This window comes from Mobula birostris, chromosome 2 (genome assembly GCF_030028105.1).
Source record: "Mobula birostris isolate sMobBir1 chromosome 2, sMobBir1.hap1, whole genome shotgun sequence".
NCBI classification, from domain to species: domain Eukaryota; kingdom Metazoa; phylum Chordata; class Chondrichthyes; order Myliobatiformes; family Myliobatidae; genus Mobula; species Mobula birostris.
Window position 1 is genome coordinate 189,305,674 of NC_092371.1, and position 27,542 is coordinate 189,333,215.

At 38.2% G+C, this 27,542-nt stretch overlaps 1 protein-coding gene across 2 annotated transcripts in view; it reads right to left on the reverse strand.

The window, feature by feature from the left end:
- The window catches only part of adam17b (ADAM metallopeptidase domain 17b), a 101,141-nt gene that overhangs the window by 34,223 nt on the left and 39,376 nt on the right, over window positions 1–27,542 (reverse strand). The window contains exons 6-14 of one of the 2 annotated variants that reach the window (XM_072251201.1): window positions 21,929–22,065; window positions 19,353–19,442; window positions 14,751–14,861; window positions 14,012–14,156; window positions 13,240–13,328; window positions 11,458–11,607; window positions 9,452–9,651; window positions 7,882–7,985; window positions 6,327–6,461 (exon numbers count right to left, since the gene is read on the reverse strand). In XM_072251201.1, coding sequence (XP_072107302.1) covers window positions 6,327–6,461; window positions 7,882–7,985; window positions 9,452–9,651; window positions 11,458–11,607; window positions 13,240–13,328; window positions 14,012–14,156; window positions 14,751–14,861; window positions 19,353–19,442; window positions 21,929–22,065 — 1,161 coding nt within the window. Of the gene's footprint in view, window positions 1–6,326; window positions 6,462–7,881; window positions 7,986–9,451; window positions 9,652–11,457; window positions 11,608–13,239; window positions 13,329–13,999; window positions 14,157–14,750; window positions 14,862–19,352; window positions 19,443–21,928; window positions 22,066–27,542 lie in introns of both variants that reach the window. The other variant, XM_072251200.1, reaches the window with a different exon arrangement.

The following is a 27,542-nucleotide window of genomic DNA, read 5'->3' on the forward strand; positions in this document are numbered from 1 at the left end:
GTGACCTCAGGTGACATCACCAAGGACCTGCCCAAAAGCTGCTTGTGAGCCATATCGCCGGTCTGTGAGTGGAAGCCGTGTCTGAATGATCAGTCGTTCCCGTTCTCTCTCCCTCTCCCCCCACGTTGTCCATCGCCATGGCAACGATTACTGCCAACTGAACTAAATTAGACTGAACTTTTGTGTCACTTTGAAATTTGGTCATTTACCCCTAGACAACGATAGAGCTTGATTGATGCTGTTATCTTAATTCTGTGCACGTGTGTTTATCATTGCTGAACTGTTGCATTTATTATCCTTTCAAAAGAAAAAGACTGCTCATCTTCCTTTACATCCTCTTTTGTCACCGTAGGAGTTATGGTTTATTTGTTCCACCTTTGACTTCATGGAAATATACCTCAACCATATCTAAACCATCTCTTCCTTAAAGGCAGCCCATTGTTCTGTTACAATTTTCCCTGGAAATGTTTGTTCCAATTAACTTAGCCAGGCCACTCTCACCTCATTGAAACTTACCTTCCTTTAATTTCTTTTATTGTATTTCCAGGTATGCCATCAACTCACCTCTTCTGTTATGAATGTTACATACATTCAAATAAAGAACCCTTGATTTTATCTTATTATTTTTCTTATCTCTGACTGGTAGTGTATTCTAAAGTTTGAACACTCTTCTGTTTCCTGATAAACTCTGGTTTTTGTAATCTCCTCATTGCCATTTCCCTTATCATTATTTTCCTAAATCTCTCACCTGAAGCCCTATATTCGATTTCCATTTTCACTTGTCTTCCTTTTAATTCTATCCTCAGATTTGCTGCCAAACTGGTTTAAACATCCACAATAATACTAGCAACCCTGACTGCTTGAAGTGAATATTGACCCCATTTCCATTGGGTTGGACTACAAGATATATGCAGGAGTAGAATTAGGCCTTTCCACCCATTGGGTCTTCTTGCGCTAACCCTCAACACCCTTACCACCCATAGCAATTAAGAACCTATCAATCTCTGCCTTAAACAGCATAAAACACCCAAATACACCAAAGGCACCATAAAATGCTAGAACATGTTGATGTTAAGAAGGAGGATGTGCTAGAACTTTTGAAAAAACATTAGAATAGACAAGTCCCCAGGGCCAGATGGGGTACACTCCAGGTTAGTAAGGGAAGTGAAAGCAGAGATTGCCACACCCTTGGCGATGATCTTTGCATCTTCACTGGCCACAGGAGTCATGTCAGATGACTGGAGGGTGGCAAATGTTATTCCTTTGTTCAAGAACGGGAGTAGGGAGTGGGAATTATAGACCAGTGAGTCTCACTTAAAGTGGTGGGCAAATTATAGGGGAGGATTCTTAGAGATAGGACTTACAAGTATTTGGAGAAGCATAGGCTGACTAGGGATAGTCAGCATGGCTTTGTGAGGGACAAGTCATTCCTCACAAGTCTGATTGAATTCTTTAAGGATGTGACAAAACATATAAATAAAGGTAGAGCAGTGGATGTAGTGTATATAGATTATAGTAAGGCACTTGATAAGGTTAACTAACTACAGAAGCTTTGTGACTGGTTGTCGAATCTATCCATACTATCATTTGGCCTTAACAGTCACAAACTTACAGATACTGATAGCAGTGTTTCAACAGTAAACCTGAGGAAGACATTGGGGTTTACCATTGAAACATTGCAATCAGTATCTGCAGTCAGTGACTGTTAAGCGAAAAGTTAGTATGGATAGACTTGATAAAGTTCCCTGTAACAGGCTCATTCAGAAAGTCGGAAAGAAGGTATGGATCCAGGAATTGGCTGAGAGGATACAGAATTCACTTGCCCTTAGAAAACAGAGGGTGGTAGTACATAGGGAGCATCATGCTTGGAGTCGGTGACCAGTGGTGTTCTACCGGGGTCTGGTCCCCATTCTTTGTGATTTTTATAAATGACTTGGAAAACGAAGTGGAAATGTGGGTTGGTAGAGTTGTGGATAACGTGGAGGGTTGTTGTAGGTTGCAACGAGACATCGAGAGGATGCAGAACTGGACTTGGAAGTGGCAGATGGGGTTCAACATGGAAAAGTGCAATGTGATTCATTTTGGAAGATCGAATTTGAAAGGGAATTTAATAAAGGGTTAATGGCAGGATTCTTAGAAGTGTACGTCCACAGATCCCTCAAAGCTGCCGTGCTAGTTGATAGGGTTGTTAGGAAGGTATTTGGTGAGTTGGCAATTCATTAGTTGGGGAATTGAGTTCAAGAGCCACAAAATAATTCTGTAGCTCTATAAAACTCTGATTAGACCACACTTGGAAAATTGTGTTTAATGCTGGTCATCTCTTATGAAAACAGGTTGAGTGAGCTAGGGATTTTCTCTTTGGAGTGAAAAAGAATGAGAAGTGACTTGACAGAGATGTACAAGATGATAAGGACATAGATCAAGTGGATTGCAGAGATTTTTGTTTCCTCAGGATGCAAATGGCTAATACAAGGGAGCATTATTTTATGGTGATTGCAGAAAAGTAGAAGAGGGATGTCAGAGGTAAGTTCTTTACACAGAGATTAGTGGGTGGGTGGAATGCCCTGCCGGGGGCAGTGGTAGAGGCAGATACATTGGGAGCATTTTAAAAATTCTTAAGATAGGCACATGGATGACAGAAAAATGGGAGAGTTATGTAGGAGGAAAGATTTAGATTGACCTTCGAGTGGGTTGAAAGGTTAGCACAACATTGTGGGGTGAAGGGCCTGCACTGTGTTGTAATATTCTATGTTCTAATAACTTGGCTTCCATAGCCCTCTGAGGCAACAAATTCCAGAGATTCATTAACCTCTGGCTAAAGAAACCCCTCCTCATCTAAAGAGGCATCATTTTATTCTGAAGCTGTGCCCTCAGAGTCTAGACTCTCCTACTAATGGAAACCTGTCCCCTGCACCCATCCTATCCAAGCCTTTCAGTATCCAGCACGTATCAATGAGATCCCCTCTCATCCTTCTGAACGCCAAGTACAGACCCAGAGACATGAAACGCTTCTCAGATGTTAAGCCTTTCATTCCTGAAATCATTCTTGTCAACATCCTTTGGACCCTCCATAGTGCCAGCATATCTATCCTTAGACATGGAGTCCAAAATTGCCCACAATATTCCAAATGCATCTGACTGGTACCTTATAGAAGCTTCAGCAGTGTACCTTTGCTCTTGAAATGAATGCTAGCATTGCATTTGCCTTCGTTACTACCAATTCAACGTACAAGTTAACCTGAAAGAAATGCTAAACTATGAATCTCAAGTACCCCTGCAGCTGATTTCTGAATTTTCTCCCAGAGAAAGTAGTCCACATTTCTATTCTTTCTACCGGAGTGCATAACACTATGCTGTATTCTTTGCTTACTCTTCCAACTTGTCCAAGTCCTACTGCAGACTCTGTGATACTACCTGTTCCTTCACCTGTCTTTGTATTGGCTACAAATTTGGCTCAATGCCACCAATTTCTTCAAGACTATCCAGAGTTGTGAACCTTCTGGCCTGTAGTCAAGGAGCATCCTCCCTTCAGCCACACATTCTATCTTCCTGTTTCTGTATCCACAAGTACATGGCCCTGGTGTTACTTAAGTGTTTGCTGTCGTTTGAGTTTTTGTTTTTTATCCTCTCTTTAGCTTTTTCAATTTTTCCCACAGTAGTCCATCCTACCTATAATCATCATACCTATAATTACTAGCACCATTCTGTAACCTGCTTGCCCTCCATTTTCATGATGCTCGGCAGCCAGTGACATCCTTGACCTTGGCACCATAGAGGTAACATATCATGTGACAATGAAAATGTCTGCTCCTTCATTTTATCACTATTGTTTTCTATTCTAGCGTCATGTAGCAGGGAAACAGATCCTTTGGCCCAACTCATCCATGCTAAACAAGATGCCCATCTAGGCTAGTTCCATTTGCCTGCATTTCACCTTTATCCCTCTAAACTTTTCCTATACACATGTACCCTCTTCCCCGCTGTGCACTCAAGTCACCCGTGATACCTGTCACTGGCTCCGGCTACAACCTCTAAGACATTCCCCCACCCCCACTGTTCTCCCCACCACAAAAAGCATCACCCTCAAGAAGGGTCCCGGCCCAAAATTCCAACTGTTTCTGTAGATGCTGCCTGACCTACTGAGTTCCTCTCGGTTTTTTTTTGCACTACCTTACTTTCCATTTTTCTATTTTCTATTTATGATTTATAATTTAACTTTTTAATATTTACTATCGATTTGTAATCCAGGGAGCAGGAAGCGCAGAGTCAAATATCGCTGTGATGATTGTACATTCTACTATCAATTGTTTGGCGACAATAAAGTATAAAGTTCCTCCAGTACTATGTGTGTATTGCTTTGGATTTCCAGCGTCTACAGACTTTCTCTACAAGTCTGTTATCACCAGTGTAATTGTCTATGTGGTGGTGTGCTGGGGAAATGGCATCAACATGGGTGATGCCAACAGGCTCATTAAACTGATTAGAAAGGCTTGCTCTGTTATACGAGTCCAACTGGATACACTGGAGGCTGTGGTAGAACAAAGGACCCTATGGAAAATCCTGGCAGTTCTGGACGACGTTTTACACCCTCTGCATGCCAACTTGGCTGAACAAAGGAACACTTTTAGTAATACAGGTTTCCCCCGTTATCCGAAGGTAGAGCATTCCTATGCAATGGTTCGTAAGCCGGAATGTTGTAAAGTGAATAAGCAATTACTATTTATTAATATGGGAAAAATTTTTGAGTGTTCCCAGACCCAAAAAGTAACCTACAAAATCATGCCAAATAACACATAAAACCTAAAATAACAGTAACATAAAGTAAAAGCAGGAATGATATGATAAATACACAGCCTATATAAAGTAGAAATACTTTTCGGCAGCTTGTCTCGCGCAGTGAAAATCTTGCCAAAGCGCTCTCGGCAGAAACACTCTCTCCAGTAACCTTTAAACTATGAAGCTGCCAAATCATACCAAATAACACATAAAAATACACAGCCTATATAAAGTAGAAATAATGTATGTACAGTGCAGTTTCACTTACCGGAATCGGGAAGACTCCAATAAATTGCAGTTTCGTCACAGTTAATCACTTGCTTATACAAATAAGCACCTGACGCAATCAGCAATCGCCTCTGATATGGGCCGACATTTACGTGCCGAGCAGCACCTAATTAATTAGCTTGCTTATTTTGGCTTTTTCTTAAAGATGTGCTGGGTGCGTTCCAACTACCGTTGCACTACTACGTTCTTCACGGCAATGTATCGGTCCACGACCCGGAGGTTGGGGACCACTGCTTAAACTATGAAGCTGCCCTCGCCTCAGAAACCGATGAAACCACCCATGACTACCTTTAAATTCCACTTTCGCAACACTTTTATCACCATCGTCCAGTGCTTCCTGTTTCAGCTTATTAAAAAGACTGACTGATTTCTCCGTAAGTGTAAGAAAACTTAACGGAACACCACGCTTTGTACACCCATTAATCCACTCAAGCAATAGACTTCACATTTTATCCATTATTGGATGCCAACTAAGAGAGACCACTTTGCTACGAGCAGACCAACAGTAACATCGGCAGCTTTCAAAATTCATTCTCTCTGCGTATAAATAGTGCGAATGGTGGATGTAGGCAAGTTCAACATGTGGACAATATCCTTACTTCGTTCACCACGATCGAAACGCTTAATTATGTCTAGTTTTACACCAAGTGTAACACACTTACGAGCTCTTTTAGGCTTTTCCGATACCTTAGAACTCATCTTGCTAACGGATGCACAAAATAAATCGAGATAAAGCACGTGTTTAAGCAATATCGGCTAGAATGCAGTTCCGGGGGAGGAGCTTGGCTGTTTGGGCATGCGCTGCCCTTTTTCGTAACAGTGAAAATACCTTCTGTTAGTGAAAACAGGTAACTAATGTAGGTCTTTCGTAACAGCGAGGTGTCGTAAAGTGAACATTCCAAAAACGGCGGCCACCTGTACAATAAGACAACTGTGCTGCTGCAAAAAGCACTAAATGAGATCATTCTTACCCTCGGCCATTAGACTCAATAGTGAGTCAACCTATAGCCGGGGAAGTAATGGCCCCCTCCTGTTGGACTTATATTTTATTCATTCTACTTCTCTTCTGATATTTATATCTATGCACTGGTAGTGCTACCGTGACACTGTATGCACCGTATGTCCCTTTGGGATCAATAAAGTATCTATTTATCTATACCATGTCTATATTTGATCTAAGAACAAGCTCTGGTTGCAAGACCAGTCCTTCTTTAAATAAGGCCAAACACGACCAAGAAATTTCAATAAATCTTTTCACTCACCATTGCAAGCACATGATTTGAGGCTGTGCTCTGCCTCACAGAAAGGAATGCATTCTCCATTTTTGCACTTTCCCATGTCCACACAGATTGTCTGATCTGCTGCATTTCCAGGAGCAGGACAGAACTGGTCAGTCCCTAACAATAAGAAATTTCATTAGTTCAAATTCTTGTATTAGAGAATAAATGTCCAGTTTTAAGAAAACATAACTGAATTGTTCTTTTGGCTACAGTATACACTCAGTGACCACTTTATTAGGTACCTCTTGGTACCTTAGGTACCATCAACTTAAAGCTTCAACATGTTGTGTATTCAGAGATGCTAGTGTGTAAAAATCCCAAGCATCAGCGGTTTCTGACATACTCAAACCACCCCATCTGGTACCAACATTCATTCTACAGTCAGTCACTTAGATTACATTTCTTCCCCCATTCTGATGTTTGGTCTGAACAACAACTGAACCTCTTGGCAACGTTTCACACACAAAATGCTGCAGGAACTCAGCAGGCCAGGCAGCATCTATGGAAAAGAGTACAGCTGACATTTCGCGAAAAGATCCTTCATTAATTCACAAATTGGAAGTGCCAGTGTAGCACATCGTATTGAAAGAGGTAGTGGTCTCTTCCAGGTGGAAATACGCTCAGTTTCTCTCCTTCGGAGGGCTTCCACCTCAAAAGCATGTGCTAGACTGATATTCACATAAGGACATGTGCATTTTGCCTTCATTTCCTATCATGTCGGCTACTTCCGGGCTGTAAATATGTTGGAAGTCATAGGAAAGTTGCAACAATATCACAAGTAATTTACCATTATTAAACATTTTTTTTTCTATAGGGACTTGAAACTTTCGTGATCTTTTGTGCAAGGTGCTGAATTTTGTTTCCTATGAACTACAACAGCAACATTGAGAATCCCATTGAACAGCATCCTTGGAAAATAATATACGAGGCTTATCAGGCACATACATCTATAGAAGGCAACCCATATGATATAGTTATGCATAAATCCAACTCCAGAACTAGTTACAGTAAATCATTCTCAGTACCAATACATGTAATCAGTCATGCTAAAGTATCCTAAAATAAGATCTGCCCATGAGCCACAGCACTTATTAACTCTTTCATGTACAGTCATTGATGAAAGGATGCCAAAAGGTAAGTAGCACTACATTGTTTTCGTACAGATATGTAATCTGCAATCAGCCGTGGTCAGAACTGATAGGCATTTTGCAATGTTGATGTATTGGAGGCACAGAAGGTAATAGTCACAGCAGGCATAAACTCTACTTCAGCAATGAAAAAGCAGCTGCAATGTCAGATTCCTCATTCTAAAACGAAGATTATACCACAGCTTTGTTTCATTTTCTTGTGTCCTTACAGCTCTGGTGAAGGCCGCTAAGGGTTGAAATGGCTTCCATGATTCATGCTACAACTTTGTTTCATTTTCTTGTGTCCTTACAGCTAGCTAAGGGTTGAGATGGCTTCTGAATACCTATAAAATCTTTCAGAAGGTACACCTGGTTAAATTTAATGCACACAGATTTTGGCTACCACTCACCTGTACAAGTAGATTCTCCCTTGCATGTTGCATTGATTGCTTCCTGGCATTTCTTCCCAGCTTTTTCAAATTGGCAATCCTTGCAACATGGGCTGTTCTTGTCACTTTGGAAATAATGATTATTATTTTTGTTAAAAAAGTTTCACCTCCAGACAACTACAGAGAAGTCAAAGAATGTTCAATTGCAAAATGCATATTTTAAGTATATTTTTGTTAGAATTTATTTTAGTATTTATAAAGTACTGTGAATTCACAATGCAGTTTTTTTTTCATTTCTGTGTATTTACATCATTAGAGTAACAGTTTAAAATAATACCAATTAATCAGAAAAATATATTTACTTCTGCTCTAAAACACATAAAAGCCATCAATGAACTTTCTATAAATTCTACGTAGACTTTAGCAAGAAACATGCTTTATACAGATTGTGCATGGAAAGCTAGCCTGGAAAGTTAGATCACATACGATCCAGGGAAAGCTAGCCATGCTTGATGGCAGGAAGCAGCTGGTGATTGGCCACCTGTATTTAGTGCTATGGTTCAGGAATCCGTGCTGGATGCACATTTGTTCATAACTTATATATTATAACTATTAGGATGAAAATATGCAAACCATGGTTAGTAAGTAGGTGGTATCATGGATAGCGAAGGTGGTTATCAAAAATTATAGGGGAATCTTGATCATTTAGGTAAGTGGGCCAAGGAATGTCATTCATTTCAGATAAAAGTGTGAAGTGTTGCATTTTGGGAAGCCAAACTAGGGCAGGATATTCACATGAAAAATAGAGCCCTTGGGAGTGTTGAACAACAAAGGAGCACAAGCACATAGTTCTCTGAAAGTGGCATTACAGGTTGGCAGGTTGGTGAAGAAAATGGTTTACACGCTGGTTTTCATCAGTCAGAGCACTGAGCATAAGGGCTGGGGTGTAAGCTTGCAGTTGTACAAACAATGATGAGGCCGCACATTGTGCTCATTTTTGGTTATCCTGCTATAAGAAAGATGTCATTAAGCTGGGACGAGTGCATTGAAGATTTACAAGAATGTTGCCAGGACTCAAGGGCCTGAATAATAGGAAGAGCTGGGCAGGCTAGGACTTTATTGATTAAAAGCCATCTATACAAGTACATGGATTGAAGAGGTTTAGATGGCTATGGACTAAATGCATACATATGGGACAAGCTTGTTGGGAAACATGGTTGGCATGGATGAATTGGCCAAAGGACCTATTTCCATGCTGTATGACTCCACTAGCAGATACAGTTTAGAACAGAATATAATTACAGAAATAATGGAAGGGAACATTAAGGTGATACTAACATTCAAACAATGGCAAACAAAACTGGCAACGGTACACTAAGTGCAAATTCATTAAGTGTATTCAGGACAGCATCTTGGAACAAAATAAAATGCAAAAGCAACTAGCAAACAATATAATGAGCCAAAATTAATTTAGGATATATTAGCAGAAGTTCCTCTGGATTCAGAGAAGTCAAAACGAAATAGAGTTTCACATTCCAGTTGAAAGTAAGATATTTAAAGTAAAGTGTTAAAGGCCGGTCATTTATTTTACCTGCATTTTTTATCTTTCTTAAGTTTGCATTGATCAGTACAACATTTGTCTTCGTGGAGATGTAAAAGCCCAGGGTCACACTCCTCTCCTTCATCTACACGCGAATTGCCACATACTTTATTGTTCCTTTTTTGAAAGCACTTGGATGCTTTATTGATTAGAGTCTGATAAATTGATCGCTTGCTGCAGTTGGAGAATAGCTAAAGAATCATACACATTGCATGAGTTACATAATTTTGCAATCTACTGTAGATTTCAAAAAGCAACTCACTTATTTTAATAAAATCCAAGTAAGATGTAGTGATCTAAACATTCAGTCAAGCACTGGTGACGAAAAATAGTTAAACCGAAACATTAACTCTGCTGGGCATTCCGAGTGTTTCCAAAATTAACTATTTTTATTTTAGCCATGCACTGCACTTGCTACTATGGTACATTAAACTGAACTGCAGCGTAAATAATGTATTTGACTTAAATTTTTGCTACATTTATAAACATGAAACCTAGATCAAAATTAACTCATGTCCAACAATGCACATTTGAGAATGAAAGACCTGTAAAACCAATGTTAAATGTCTTTTGCATATTGCAGCACAATGGAAACTTGGATGTATTTTGTCTTTATACGAAATACAACATCACACAGATATAGGCATTGCAGATTCTAAAGATTAGTCAAGGAACAAAACAGACAGGAAACTTGGCAAAACCTGATTACAATCCTCCTGCATGTCAATTTAAATTTGTGATATGAATCTGAAATAACATACACTGGTATCTGCTACAATTTTATATAACCGTCTTCCCCTGAACTCCACAGGCTGGTAAAATTTAAATTTTAGATCATAGGAAGTTTTTTATTATCCAGGAGGGAAAACTTATTCATAAGGCCAGTGATGTTGTGGGGATGGAACTGGACTCTCTCACGGTGGCATCTGAAAAGAGGACGCTGTCTAAGTTGCATGCCATCTTGGTCAATGTCTCCCATCCACTACATAATGTACTGGGTGGGCACAGGAGTACATTCAGCCAGAGACTCATTCCACCGAGATGCAACACAGAGCATCATAGGAAGTCATTCCTGCCTGTGGCCATCAAACTTTACAACTTCTCCCTTGCAGGGTCAGACACCCTGAGCCAATAGGCTGGTCCTGGACTTATTTCATAATTTACTGGCATAATTTACATATTACTATTTAACTATTTATGGTTCTATAACTATTATTTATGGTGCAACTGTAACGAAAACCAATTTCCCCCTGGGATCAATAAAGTATGACTATGACTAAATAAAGAGATCTAGAGGTTTGAATTGTCATTTCCACCTCTTGAGTAGGTTGTTTCCAGATTAATGAGCATTTGTTATTTAGTTTCGTGGCCCCCCAATTACATTGCACCATTATCTGAAATACAGCCAGCTTTGTAAAATAGAGCTAGTGAGCCACCAGTAGGCTATTAGACCCCAAAGGATATTATGATAAACCAGTATCTGTCCTTCATCAAATATTGACATTTTTACACTTTGAGCGGAAATGGTCAGAAAGTAATCAAAAATAGAAACACCCCTCCCATGCGCTTTATCATTTCAACATTTTGGGGATTTACTAAAGTCTTCTTGGCAACATAAATTGGACTCACGCATGAAGTAAATTTCTTTTCAATTTAACGTCTCAGCAAATGAATGAACTGCAACAGGAAAACTGTTACCCTATATTGAGATATAAAATTCCCACAAAACACTTTGGCTTCCTAACAGATACTAGTATCTATTGAAATACTGCAAACTTTGAACAACATGTCACATCCACAAGAAACAGTACCAGGATAACAAAACTTACCTTGGGATTCAAATTTAGAATTCAGATACACAATTCAATGTTTCACTTTAGGGAGTTAATGGAGTACATTGAAAATAAAATTGATAACCCAAAAAGCTGGTTTAATGTCTTCTATTTGTAAGCAGGGAAGACAATGCCAAAAGCACTATACAATGTATTATGCTATACCTTATTATTTTCCTGGTCACCACTCACTGCGATAGGATACATGACGTACTTTCCACCATCATCATCAGTGGGAGCACATTCATGGCTATCTGGGTCATGCTCTGCTCCAAAATTATGGCCTAATTCATGAGCAGTGACAAGGTCTGCTTCCTGTTTTTGTAAATAAAATCAAGACAATACTTCAGTTATACAGCTGTTTAAGAGTTGTACAAATTAGCAGTTTCAGCAAAGACATGTAGTTTGTACATATTTTCACTCATTGCAAAACTCATTATCCTTTTTTAAGCTATTTAGAGGATCAAATAATTAATTTAAAATTTAAAATATTTTGTACATTTTTTTCTATATATACATTATTCATAAAGAGCTAGTACAGACTCTATAGGCTAAGTGACCTCATCCAGTATCATAACAAATCAATGAGTCCATGGCTCTGAGATCTCATAAATGTTTCAAAGCATAACAGAATGTTATACTTAAGAATGTTTTATTATAAAACAATATGGACCATCTTTGTACTTAGACATAGCACAAAAAGATGAAAATATTCCTAAAATGCTAAAAATTAACTGAGTTAAATCTCTACCATTTCCTTCACCAAATAACTTGATCCACAAATTTCAAAGTTTCAAGCTTCAAGGTTTTCATATTTCTATATTTTCTCACAAAATAGATCTTGTAGCCCATTAAGTCTATGCTAACTCTCAGAGTATTCACATCAGTCCCACTCTCCCACTTACTACATATCCCTGTAGTTTATTCTTGTACACATGCTCATCCATTCAGCCCAATTTCCTTATCACACATCTACCTTTGGAATAATTTACATTGGCCAGTTAATCTGCCAGTACAGCTCTAGGGTGTGGGAGGAAACCAGAACACTCAATGGAAATACATGCAGTCACAAGGAAAACATGCAAAATCCACAGCAAGAGCCCAAGGTCAGGATCAAATCTAGGTTGCTGGAGTCATGTGGCATCCACACAGATGCCATGGCATTGTGTCACCCATTTTTAAATGATGACAGAGGGAAAAGGACAAACTTAAAAATATAAAGAGGAATATTCAAAGAGAAATTAAACCACAGAAGGAGATCAATGAAAAACATGGTTATATTTCATTCTGTTAACATTTTATAGAAGAACCCAATGATACCATTGTAAGCCATTAATGATTTGAATCTAATCACAACAAATAACAGCCACATCTTGCTTAAAATTACAAACAGAACATATCCACAGGAAATTTTCAGTGTCCTGCTGAAATAGCATTTTTGGTTGAAAATAACCAATCTAGTTAATCTGCTTCCTTAGAAGGAAAATAAGTAATTTTGTTCAGTTGATTTTCATTTTCTATCCCTTATTTTTTTACTGCAATCAGACTTACTATTAACAACATAAGAGTAATCCTAAAGTTGAAAGGCCTTTTCAGTAGAGGTAACAAATGTGGGCAGAAGAGCTGGTTGAAAAAAGCAACCAAATCTGAGAGTGTAGCATCAACACACAAGATCAATATTTAGCAATTCTAGTCCTGATATGCCTAGATACATTACGAGATTGAAAACTTTAATTATTTTTGAAATTTCAGCTGCTGATTGAGCCGGAAATTAGACAGCAATATCATAGAACATATGAGCATACAAGTACAGCGGTCTGGTATAACAAAGACTACATATCCCCAACAAATTAATGCCTTCAACAAAAAGCATACTACAAAAGCACAGATCAATTAAATCAAGCAATTTCTAAATAAATACAAAAAAACAAGTAACGCATAATTTACCTTGGTCAGGATTGTTTTTCCATAATTTTTAGTGCTTGTTAATCCTGTATTTAAGTAAACTGCCTTGCGCAAGGTTGCGTGATCATAGGCTGGTGAAAAAAACATTCCTAGATGATACAGCTATTGAAGCGGCTTTCCCAAAAGACAAAGACAAAAGATCCTCATTGTTCTAGTCTCAGAATAGGATTGCAAGTCTTCATTTTTCACATTACCTACTTTTAATTATTACTAGTACATGCAGTACAAAACATTTTATAAGCATAACTCCCACCAATACCCATTCCATAAAAAAATAATTTGTAAGTGCTATCTCCATGATATTTTAATATGCACCAGCAACAATGAAGTTCACCAATCCTAGGTATATATAACATTAGCCCCATCGTTGTTATATCAGCCTCATTTCCATCAACCTCTTTTCATACAATACAACCAACTTAAAAATATTAACATTTTATTAACATTTCCTCAATGCTAAAATGAATTTTTGAAAATAAATTCCATTTGGATATGGACTTACACATGGAGTAACTATAACTTAATGCTCTTGGTTTTGGAGTTCCAACATGTGCCACCAGCATGAGATTCGCCAGTTGCACACATGTGCAAATTGACTCCAGAATCTCATCTTTGTTATACTAATTTTACTTCAACAATGTGTTTCCTATAAAATAATCCAACTTAAAATAGTAACACAAAGTATTTTATGCACATTTCTTCATCAATTAAGTAAATATTGGAAAATTAAAATTTCATTTACATTTGGACTTACGTGTAGGGCAAATACCACCCAAAGCACGTGGTTTTGGAGATCCAACATAGGCGAGACCAAGTGTTCCATGTTCAAAATCTTGGTAAGTGAACAAATGCGCAAGGCAAACTTTGGATGCTCTATCTGCTATATCAGCACTGAATTGCTTTAAAAAAAAAGAAAACTACAGAGTCATAAACTGGGAAGTTAATTTCTAAATAAATTCAAGACACAGGAATCTATAATCTACTGGATAATCTATACTTTCACACAGTCTGATTGCCTAACATATTCCTCAAAATAAACTTCATTCTGCATGCTTTTATTTCTGTAAAGTGGGTTTTCACAGTAGTAAAAAGGAGCCAATTGTCTAGAATGCCATTATGGTCTCTATGGGTCAAATGCTCTCTTTTTATGTTGTAAAGGTTTCACAATTCTCCATTTGGAAATTAGCTTGGCCGAAGGAAACAAGAAATTATCTAAAATAGAGTTATTTTCCATCTTTTCACCTGGAAGTAGAACTGCACAGTTCAGATCAAAAATGATGCAGTTACTATAGTTATAGTTAATTTTAAAAACAATACTAGAAAAGTACAATGCATAATAGATTCCAAAAATATACACTGGTTGTGTGAAAGATGCATAGTGATCCACTAAGAAATTTAATCCAATAATTCAGGTTTACATGATAACTCCAGTGTCTAAGAAAATGATACTTTAAAAACATTACTTAACTATTGTCTTGTTAATTCTTTCCTACCTCTAATAGAGGTTTAACTTCCCAAGCATCTTTGTCCCTCGGAAAGGTCCCCTTCATATTGTAGTGTTTCTTGCCTGAAACAACCTTTGTTGGTTCTTTTTTAACAATGATCTGCAATTAAAAATAAGCAAGCCGCATTTAAATAGCGCCTCTAATGTAAAAAAAGATGCTCAAAGCAAAGAACAGAATTGAATCTGGCTGACCTAAAGCTTGGCCTTAGGTTGGTTTTAAGACAGATATTAAAAGGAATTAGAGGGAGCAGTGGCAAAGCAGAGAGGTTCAGAGTGGGAGTTACAAAATGTAGGGCCTCGACAAATGTGGGCATAGCATGGGTGAAGGAAAAAATGTTAACAAGCCACAGTAAGAAGACTGGAGAAGATTAGAGAGATGAAAATAAACAAGAGCATAACATTATTTACCACATCTAAATAAATGTGAGCCATGAGAGACTGAGGCATATCAGGATGAGAAAAATGACTTTATGTCATGGTAAAGGAGACTATTCGAGCATTCAAACTGAGGATTGGAAATTAATGTAATAGTTGCAATAAGATATACTAAAGTGATGGTAAAGTCACGATACACAAAAGATCCCATTGCGAACTAATAACATTGGACTAGAAGGAGGTTCTTCTAAAGGAGTAAGAGCAGCTGTGATCCACATTGAAAAGCAGAAACAATGCTAATATTCTCTGGATAATGCAGAGTTACATAACAGTTCTAACAAAAATATACCAAAAGAACCTTCCTCATCAAGCTCACAACCCACAAAGCCACTCAGCTTTATTTCAAGAGAACACATAAAAAAGGAGTACCCACAATCCTCAATTCCCTGATCCTTCAAATATTTATCTATTTCCTCTTTAAATGTCACCTATGACCTAGCCTCCATGATCCATTGGGGTAGAGAACTGAAATTCACCATCCCCTGTAAGGTCATGGTCAGACACCTAAGTTTTAAATCACTGGTCCCTTTTCAATTAACATATTCCTTCCTTTGAGATGCTTCCACTAGTTTCAACATCTTAGATGTTCTGTAAAAGCAGTGTGTTCTACTTTTAGAATGTTTTGGTATTGGCTCAAAAAATAAGGGGCTATAATGTTCAACTTAGGAGTGCTATGTCAGCCACTCAGGATGGTGGAATTGGGAGAAGGCTCCAGACAGAGCTGGGCGGAGTGAGATTTGTGATGGACAGTGTGAGCCGGGAGAGCGTTAGGGTTAGGATGCTGAGGATGCCATGGGAAGGAGCGTCCCTGTTGCACGAAGTGCTTTGTGCAGATAAGTGGATGCAAGGAGGAAAGGCCAATAACCTCAAGAGACCACCTGTTTGTTCGAGATGGATTTCAAGCGACATTCAGAATGTGGTGTGTGCTTTCATCCGTGGGACCAGCGCGCAAGTAAAAAGACAACTTCAAGATGATCTCCAAATTGATGCACACATTTGGACTGTGTTAACTGTAATGGGCCTCTTTTTATCTTTTCTCTTTCTTACTAACTGTTCGATAAAGCTGAAATTTGTAATTATATTTGTAAATATACAGCTGCTTATTTGGGACAACTCTTAAAGAACAAAAACTAATCAAGAAAATAGCCAGGATTCCCTTTGTTTATTTGGGACACTATGCCTCTTAATTAGGACAGGAGACTGTTGCTGAACAGTTTCTAACTAGCATTAGGTACATGCACTGTGTAGCCGTTAGCACTACACCATCCTTAGGGTGAACAGTTTTTAAAATAGCATCAGTTGTGAGGCTGTGTTCAAAAGGCAATGATTTTTGTCACTAACAGTTGGTGAGAAATATGCAGTAAGACAATTCAGAACTGTTTTGCTCACTGCGGTTTCAAGTCTTCAAGCTTGGAGATACTAGAAATGGCCAGGAGTGAAAATGAAAACGTGTTCATTACTTCAACACGTTAGCAACTATGAAAAATTGGAAGGTATCCATAATCATCTTGAATGTTACAATGAAAATTATGATTTGGAGGATGCAATCATCGAAACATTGTACGAAGGCAGTCCATTATCTGCACGAGGTGTCTGCACTGATTTTGTTCACTTACAGTCAAAAGAACACAGCAACGTACTTTGAATGAACTCCTCCGTTGTTAACTATTAGGAATTAGTACACAGTTTTATAGTACTGTATTGGTAGTATTCTACTTTGTTCTGTACTTCCTATAAATATGTGATTTGTTAGTTAAGTGGTACTTAGCCTTTCTTACACCTTTTTAACTATTTCCGTGAAACTTCAGCTAATTGAGGCAGCAGCTTAATTGGGCCAAAATGTACTTGGCCCAGTGTGTCCCAGCAAAACAGAATCCACTGTACTTCCTTATAATGATGGCAACATGCCATTTGCCTTCATAACCACTTGCCTGCTATCTCATGCACAAGAATTACTGGCTCCCTCTGTTCTTTGCTCATCCATAAACCTTCATAGATAATTGTCTGCCTTTATTCCTCATATTGATGAATGTAACCTTGCACTTTCAGACTTAGCAAATTCCATTTCTGAAATTTTCACCTACTCATTTAACCGATCTATATCTTCTTGTAGAATCCATGTATTCTCATTACAACATACTTTCTCACATACTTGAATACCAACTGCCTTCTGTGTGGTAACTAATCTATGCTAACACACTTCCATTAATACCATGAGCTGCTCACCACTCTTTTATGTGGTAGATTATCACATACATTCTAAAAAAAAATCTAAATATACAACACCTATGAGATCCCTTCTTTGGAATCTGCTGGTTACATCCTCAAAAAACTTAAGTATATAATGTTTGACAAATTTACTGATCACAAAGCCATGTCAATATTATTTTTATAAACTTGGTTTGCTAGATTATATGTATATTAAAGTCTCCTAAGATTATTTTATTACCCTTGTTGCATATATCTTAAATGTCTTGAGTTCTATTAGGCTTTATATTACAAGTATACAGGGCCTATAAAAAATATTCACCCCCACTCCACCCTTGTAAGTTTTCATGTTTTATTGTTTTACATTGATTTAGCAGTGATTTGGTGTATCATTTTAAAGGGGGTGAATACTTATGCAATCAATTATTTTTTGTTTTATATTTGTGATTAATTTACATCACTTTGTAAGATCTGTTTTCACTTTGACACAAGAGTTTTTTTTCTGTTGATCAGTGTCAAAAAAGCCAAAATAAATCACTGTTAATCAATGTTGTAAAACAATAAAACATGAAAACTTCCAAGGGGGGAAGGGTGAATACTTTTTATAGGCACTGTATTTGAGCCTTTCATCAACACTCAATATTTTTTGCCCCTTAATTTTGAGCTCTACCCAAAATGATTCCACTTTATTTTCTGAATTAGGATCCTTTCTCTCTACTGCCTTCATCTTATTCTTTATAAAAAGACAAACTCCTTTACCATGTTGCATACTTCTACAATATGCAGGCAATGCAAATAATTAGGAAGGCAAATGGTGCGCTGGCCTTCATTATGAGAGGATCTGACTGCAAGAAAATAGGCACATTCTGGAAATGATATTGTGCTTTGGTATGAACTCACCTGAATATTTTGTTCAGGAATGGTTTCCCTCTCTGAGAAAGTATACACTGGTAATAGAGGGAGGGCAATGGAAGCTCACCAGATTAATTCCTGGAATGAGCAGGTTGTTCTATGAGGACAGATAAAACAGATCAAACCAGTACTCCCTTAAGTTAGAAGAGCGAGAGGTGATCTCAATGATGTGCAAAATTCATACAGGATTTGACAGGGTACAGGCAGTGATGATACTCCTCCAGCTCTGGTGCCACAGTCGCAAATTAAAGAACCGGCCATTAAAAAATAAGATGAGGAGAAATTTTTCCTCAGATGTAGTGAACCTTTGGAATTCTCTACCCAGAAGGGATGCAATTCTTTCAGTTGTGAGTCTATGAACTAGGTTGATTCAAGACTGAGACTACTTTTCTTTCGAAACAGTAAAGGAGGGCTAGTGCTGGGAAATAGCACAGAGATTCAGATCAGCCATGATCCTTCCGAATAGCAAAGCTGCCATGAGTGGCCAAATGGCATACTCCTGCATTGAATTCACATGTTATTTCTCTTGTATCACGTCAACTTTTATTTTATTTATGATCTACTTATCCTATCTCTGAAATGCACTTCACGTTTTGTTAAACTAAATGCTATATAGTAGAACATTAGATTCTCATTAGCTGACTTGTTGATCTTTGCAGTCACTAGTTATGTATCTTTGCTGCATTTTGACTCAATTTTTATGATAATTATATTGGCTAATTCTCACTCTTGTTGAAATAATCAGTTTCATGATTTCCAATACAAGCCCCTAATTAACAAAATTTTGAGGTAAATTGGACAGTCAACGACAACATGAACTTTGCTACATGGTCTTCAGATTGTAGAAAGAAACATAATAAGTGTTAGTTTTTACATCATAAGCATAATGGAACACAGTTCATTTGGATGATTTTGAAATGCTTTCTGAAAAATAAATCCAATAGGTTTCAGAAGTTTTTAGTATGGTTATTTCTGCTTCATGCATTAAAGTTAAAAGTTACTATCACTAACAAATGTTTTTGTTTAATTTAATTACCTCTTCTATCTGCAAACCATAACCTCTGAATCCAGCATCATTCCAAGATGTATTTCGATAAATGTCATCCACCCGGTCAATTAATTCTATCTGTGTTAAAGATTATCACAAGTATGTTAAATCAGGAAATGAGCAATCAGAAAAACAATTTGTTCAAACTGGGCTAGATCACAATGGACTCAGTCCGTGCCTCACAGTTGCATTTCAGTCATACTTACTTTTACAGATACAGGTTCACAATTCCTTATCCAAAATCCTCGGGGCCAGTTGGATTTCGGAGTTCGGAGTTCAGAGTTTTTCGGATTTCAGACCCCAACCCCCCCATGCCAAAAAAACACGTATGCTCAAGTCCCTTACTTAACTTGTTTCAATGCAGCGGACTTTAGGACCCAGCGGCGCACCAAACCTATGCACATCCTCCCATATACTTTAAATCATCTCTAGATTACTTATAATACCTAATACAATGTAAGTGCTATGTAAATAATTATTATACCGTCTTGTTTAGGGAATAATGACAAGAAGAAGTTTTATTTCCAACAAAAACATTCAATAAAACATATACAGCTTCAAACGAACCAAATCAAACACATGGTAAGTGACTTATTGGAATAAATGTAGAATGTCACTGTCACTATAAAACTTCAGTAACTCGTCTTTCTGTTTATTTAAAACATATACAGTGGTAGTTCAACACTATTTTCTTCAGTAAGACGCCGGACAGACACACCACAATCAAGCTTCTGCAATAACTCCACTTTCTGCATTATTGATAATGATAGATGCTTCCTTCTCTTTTTCTCATTGTTACCCATAGGAGTATCTGCAGCTCTTTATGACATTTTCACAGTGAAATTAAACACCAAGTCAACAGTGAACACAAAATATCAGCGAACAGCAAATGCACGTGTAACCAGTACAAGCGCTAAGCCACAACTTACATCTGGCGGCCTCTGCTAGTGCTGCCACGTCACACCTGAATGACGTCAGCTGTTGGCAAAAAAAACTTTGGTTTTCAGAGCTTTTTGGATTTCAGAATTTCCGATAAAGGAATGTGCACCTGTAGTAGCTCCCAACCTTAGTAGCCATCCCACTAGACAGAGTAGGCCACAAATGATGAGTAGGTTGCAACTGTGGAAACTTAGGCTAACTGCTGGACTATTCAATGAAGAGCAGCAACTACATTCACTGCCTGCTAGATATGCCAAATTGTGGTGGCATAAACTGAGATGCAATTTACTGAGAGTAAGTTTGCCATTACATTACCTCTATTCAGTAATTTATGGAACGCCCTGAAACTCTGTGTCAAGGCTAGGGCTGGAGTGAGAGGTTAGATAGAAAGATCTGATCTTCAGTTTATTCCATATACTTGTGATGCATTGCACAAGCATAGAAATCTAGAGTATGCTTAAACACACACAGTATCTTTGGAACTACCAATTACCCATGCCCAATATGTATAAAATTATAAAAAAATATTTTCACATATGTTACGAATAAAATGCTTTCAGGGTCCTACTTTCTATATTGCATATACGTAAAGTAATACATTCCAGATCAAGTCTATCAAGATAATTTGCAAGTACAATTTGATTAAACTGGGTTTGCATTCACGCAATAACATAAAACATTCTACCAAAGTGCGGGGCAAGGTTTATACTTGATTTGAAAAATGAAATTAAGCATAATGACCTGGACCAAAATACTTAGATATGTTTCAAACAGAACAAAAGGAAATGTCTAAGTTGTCTGAGGCATATTTAAAAAACATTAAATTCTTAGTTCAGCATTGCTATTTTCCCTTTATAATGCATGAAAGAATGTTCCAAAGACATTGTACAGATTTAAAAACCCAAACTTTTCACGATATACTTATTGACTTGATATTCAAGTGAAAACTTATTAACAGGAAGAGAAATGGGTTATTTATTGACCCATTTTTCTGCCCACTATCAATGAATATATTGGTGGGCAAGCAGACAAATGATGTTAGAAAAAGCTTGAGAACAAATGCAGTTAAAAAAAAACTTATTGCCAATATAAAGGACTTAAAAGGCTATTTTTTGTTTTCAATGTATGACACAAACAAACAGAAATGTATCTTTTAAATTACAGGCCGCCCCGGGTAACGAGCGTCTAACTTATAGCGGCCCATACCTATGAGTGAACTCCCATATTATTAGATTCAGAAGTCCAACAAATGTACGTACTTTCTTTCCTCCAAACAGCAGAACTAGCTTTTTCTCTCTATCCACTTTTAGTAATTGTTCTTTCTAATCAATCTTTTGTACTTTTGATGCCATTCATTACAACATCGTGGGGGCATAGTTAGCATATCCAGTGATTTTTTTTTGTGCATTTTCCAACTTTTAGACAAAATCAACTGATGGATTTCTGTGAAAACAAAATCTGTCTGTCATCTGGGGATGGCTTGCAGATCACATCCTCGCTCCACTGGGTAGTTCTAACACTTGTTTTATATTTCACCCACCATTTGGATTAGGTAAAACAAAAACACAGGAATGCAGGAAATGACATAAAACAATCTTGAATCTTGAATCTTAGGGTTTGCTTACCAGATAATTAATAGTGATGCTCTCTTCACTACGTCCCATGTGCTTGAAAAAACGATGATCTGCTACTACTAGCATTTTACAGGTATTCTTTTCAGGATCTAGAGGCACCTTCTGTCGTTTTTGTCGCTGGATATATTCTATCAAGGAATTTAAAATTTCTGAGTCATTTGAAAAGAGATGATTTGCATCTTTCCAAAGGAAATAAAAACAGGATACATCTTAGAAAAAGACAGCTGTGTAGAATACAATACTAAAATGGTTACTTGAATTATCTAGTATAAATGTTTATTGATTCTTCACCTCAGACAATTAAAATAATTTTTAAAAATCTTGATTAGTGCATCATTTACTGGAATGACATTCAGCTGTTTAGTGCACTGGATTCTGCAGAGGAAAGATGTCCAGAAGAGCAAAGTGGCTTCTAGCATAAGTAAGTCGAACGGATCTGCTAAAATCTAATGGCTAACTTAACCAACAGCCTCCTAATTTTTACAAAAACTTATGAAAACATGCACATTATCAAATGCAATGGAATCACGGAATCAAAAGGAATTTTACAGAAGAGGAAGCCATTTACCCTATTGTGTCCATGCTGGCCAGAAGCAGCAGCAGTTTCCATCACTGGTTCCTCAAATACACGTCTGTACTTTTAAATGTGTCAAGGGGTAATGCTTATATAACCCTATTAAGCAGCAAGTTCCAAATACTCTGCAAGTGAAAAGAAACTTTTCCTTATCTCCTCTCTAATCCTTCTATCAACTCTTGTAAAGCATACCTCATGATCTCACAATATTCATTTTATCTAGGATCCTTGCAATTTTTACACACCTCACATTTCCCTAGCCTGCTGCATTGCAGTATAAACAAACCCATGGCTACCCAATCTTTCCTCTTAGGTTAAAAAAACCAACTAATGTTGCAAATAGTTCTAGCATAACTTTAATATTATTATATTATACATTTTGGCTAATAAAAGAAAGCATCCTACTTGCATTTTTGCCATTTTATCTGCTGTCAGATTGCCAGCAAGTTGTAAAAGTGGGCTCCCTCACCTCCAACCCCCTGACTCTCAATACAGGAGCCCCTCAGGGCTACGCACTGAGTCCCCTTCTTTACTCCTTGTATACCCACGATTGTATCACCATCCACAGCTCTAATCTGCTAATTAAATTTGCTAACGACAGGCCTTATCGCAAACAATAATGAGATGGCCTACAAAGAAGTCATCTCTGACACTGTGGTGTCAAGAAAACAACCCTTCCCTCAACAAAGGAGCTGTTTGTGGATTACAGAAGGAATGGAGACAGGCTAACCCCTATTGACATCAATGGATCTGGGGTTGAGAGGGTGAACAGCTTCAAGTTCCTCAGCATCCACAACACTGAAGACCTCACATGGTCTGTACACACCTGCTGTGTGGTGAAAAAGGCACAACAACACCTCAGACTGTTGAGGAAGTTTGGTATGGGCCCCCAAATCCTAAAAACTTTCTACAGAGGCACAATTGAGAGCATCCTGACTGGCTGTATCATTGCCTAGTATGGGAACTGTATCTCCCTTAATCGCAGGACTCTGCAGAGAGTGGTGCAGACAGCCCAAAACATCTATAGTTGTGAACTTCCCATGATTCAGGACATTTACAAGGACAGGTGTGTAAAAAGGGCCCGTAGGATCATTGGGGACCCAAGCCATCCCAACCACAATCTATTCCAGCTGCTACCATTTGGGAAGCAGTACCACAGCATAAAAGCCAGGACCAACAGGCTCCGGGACAACTTCTTACACCAGGCCATCAGACTGATGAACTCACCCGGACTTGAGTGTACTCTATATTACATTGACTGTTCCATTTATTATAAATTACTCTGATTGCACATTGCACATTTAGATAGAGACGTAACATAAAGATTTTTACTCCTCATGTAAGAAATAAAGTCAATTCAATTCAAGTATCTGCAGACATACACTCCAAGGTCCCTCTGTTTCTCCACATCTTTGTTTAAAATGTTTAAAATGATAAGAGGCATAGATAAGAAGGATTATAACAGTCTTTTTTCCAGGATAGGGAATTCTAACGTTAGGAGGCTCAGGTTTAATGTAAAAGAGAAAAGATTTAAAAGGAACACGAGGGGCAACCTTTTCATGGAGAGGGTGGTGAGTATATGGAATGAACTGCCCGAAGAAGTGGTTGGGGCAGGAGCAATAGTATTATTTACATGGATATGGGCCGAGTGCAGGAAATTGGGACTAGCTGGTTGGGCCTGTATCTGCACTGTAACTTTCAGTATCTTTCCATTTACTAAAACTTGCTTTATTTCACCTTCCCAAATGCATTATCTCAGAAATTTAAAGTTACCAGCTTTCTGCCAAACCTACTCAATCACTGTATCTTCCCGTAGACTAAAGATGCATTGTCAACCATATGATCTTTTTTTTGTATCATCTGTAATTTGCTTTTGAATTATAAGGGGCTTGGAGTCAAGTCAGGGAGACTTGAAAGCAGATTGCAAAAGGGAAAATATCTTAATTTCATATTGTAAGTACAGACACATACTGTATATACAATTTTACTTCTTAAATAAAAGGAAGAACATCTGACTAGCAATTTACTTTTTGCAGCAAATTATGTAAACAAATAATCACCATCTCTTGCCACCATATCTCGAAATAGTGGTACAAAGGTAGAGCTACCCAGTTTTAGTGGCGGAAATAAAGTGCTGGCTAAGATAAGAGGAAGACACGAAGACCAAAGTGTTAACTCAGACAAGCTGGCTTGGTAAGGAACCAGGACTTAAACAGATTACTACATGTACATGTATAAAAAGTAACAAACCAAGTCTATTTGTATATTTTTAATTTACAAGATTTGCACACAATTTGTAATATTACATTTTAAGAATTTAATGCAAAAATATTGCCCACTAAGACACAGAAAATAGACAGGCAACACTCTCATTCATAGTTGAACAAAACAGTAAAGCAAAAGGCAGTAGGAGAAACCTAAAACATTAAGGGAAATAAATGGTAAATGTCAAAATACTTCTTTGACAAGAGTTACCATGCTACAAGTCAAATGATTTCCTCCCTTGATCTTCTATATTTGTGCAACCTACAAACAAAACATTATTTGCAATACTAAAACTGTGAAGCAGTCGAGCAATGCAAAGAGTTGGAGGAACTCAGCAGGCCAGGCAGCACCTAATGAAAAAAGTACAATTGATGTTTTGGCCCAAAATGTTAACTGTACTTTTTTCCATACATGTTGCCTGGTTTGCTGAGTTCCTCCAGCACTTTGTGTGTGCTGCTCAGATTTCCAGCATCTGCAGATTTTCTCTTGCCTGTGAAGCAGTCGCATTGTTCCTTTGGTAATAATTGTTAAGTGTTTTTTCACTATACAGCCAATCTGCATTCTACTTTCACCTTTACCCTACTAGTAAAATGATAGCGGGGGTTTGGAATCAGCAAACTGGACAATAAAGTTTTCTTTAGTATTCTCTTAAAATAGTTCACAATTTTGTTCAACAATGTGTACTTCATTCAGCAGAAATTATAAATCAAAACATGTATAAAAACGCAATTTCATATAGTATTCCTGAAATCAAGAGTTATAAGGACAAGTTCAAGTTTAATTGTCATTCAACCATACATGAATACTCATGAATACAACCAAATGAAACAGCAGTACTCGAGGACCAAGGTGCAAAACAAGTACCAACAGTCATACACAGCACAAGGCACGTATTGGATAGCAGCAAAATAGTTACACAAAAAAAAATACATAGTCCAAGAGCTTGAGTGCATGAATGTTGCAGCAGTCTGTAGTCAAACACAATCCAGCTGTCAAGCCAACACTGGGAGCGGGCAACACTGACTCCAACATAGATGCTGTGCCTCCAGCTGTCTTGTGTTGCCCCCGACTCTCACTGCTCCCCCTGGACGGCTGTAAGCAAGCGACCCCACGACTTGTCCTCACTACACCAAGGCCTCACAGCTTCTGCGCCGAAAAGCCCTGCCATTCACCAATAAACCAATGAATTGCACATTCAGCATTCCATGCCACCATTGTTCAATAGGGTCTTGTGATCAGAAGAAAAGCGAGTCAGACAATCACTGCACACCTCCTTTGCACGCCAACATCTGTCACAGGCAACATCATGGTCCACACCGGGTCCAGCAACTTCAGTTTCTCCGCCAACGTGCAACTCACTGATGGGGTAGACCTGCAGTACTTTAAGTGCTTAATATCCAGCAGAGTCTTGCAGTCATAAAAAAGGCGGGAGGAGAAAATGGCGGCACGACACAGCACGCGCAGCTCTCCGGTGAAATGATATCATATTTGTAAGTAGGATGCCGTGCACAATTCTGATTTGATGGAGACAGATGTGAGAAGGCACAGAGGAACATCTGGAAAAATTTCTGAAAAGGCCCAGTTTCTCTGCCGCTGCTACTGTGCGATCGAGAATCTCTGGAGGGAAGGGCCCAAAATCCCCAGCTTTGCCTGCTGTTGGCGACCGAGGCTGGGGTCGAAGCGCTCGGCAGAGATGGTGCTCGGTACTCGGTGTCAGAGGGCTGATCGGAGCTCGAAGCTTTCGGACGACTCAGAGTCGGACTGTGGTCGGGCATGGCAGGGAGAGTTTTCTTCCTTCTCCCATCTGCATGAGATGAGGGACTTTCGAGAGACTTTGAACTTTTTTTACTGTGCCCATGGCCTGTTCTTCATCAAGTTATGGTATTGTTGCACTGTTGTAACTATATGTTATAATTATGTGGTTTTTGTTAGTTTTTCAGTCTTGGTCTGGCCTGTGTTTCTGTGATATCACACCAGAGGAATATTGTATCATTTCTTAATGCATGCATTACTAAATGACAATAAAAGAGGACTGCGTGTCCTCATAATCTAATCTATTTTAAAAAGCCAGTAACACCTTTGGTTGATCCCGTAGAAGCTGCTATGACGAGGCACACCATTGTCTTACCAGAAATAAGATAAAAGGACATAAATGAAAAAAATGCATATATTAGGTGTACAAGATAATGAGAGGCATTGATCATGTGGATAGTCAGAGGCTTTTTCCCAGGGCTGAAATGGCTAACACAAGAGGGCATAGTTTTAAGGTGCTTGGAAGTAGGTACAGAGGAGACGTCAGAGGTAAGTTTTTTATGCAGACAGTGGTGAGTGTGTGGAATGGGCTGCCGGCAGTGGTGGTGGAGGTAGCAACGACAGGGTCTTTTAAGAGATTCCTGGATGGAAACATGGAGCTTAAAAAAATAGAGGGCTATGGGTAAGCCTAGGTAGCTCTAAGGTAAGGACATGTTCGGCACAGCTTTGTGGTCTGAAGGGCCTGTATTGTGCTGTAGGTTTTCTATGTTTCTATATCCAAAGCAATGGCCTACAATAAAGCATGACCAGCAATGAAATATAAAATCAGTTAATGTTCATGGATTTTAGCAAGACTTCTGCAGTGTCAAATGGGAATTAAAGAAAACAAAAGAATGAACAAAACCCCTGGCTTTATCAGAATAAAGCACTGGTACCAGGAAATTTCCTTATAGTGTGAAGCCGATAACCTAAAGACAACATCAAACATCTCCTTTATTGGGTAAATAAGCAGGA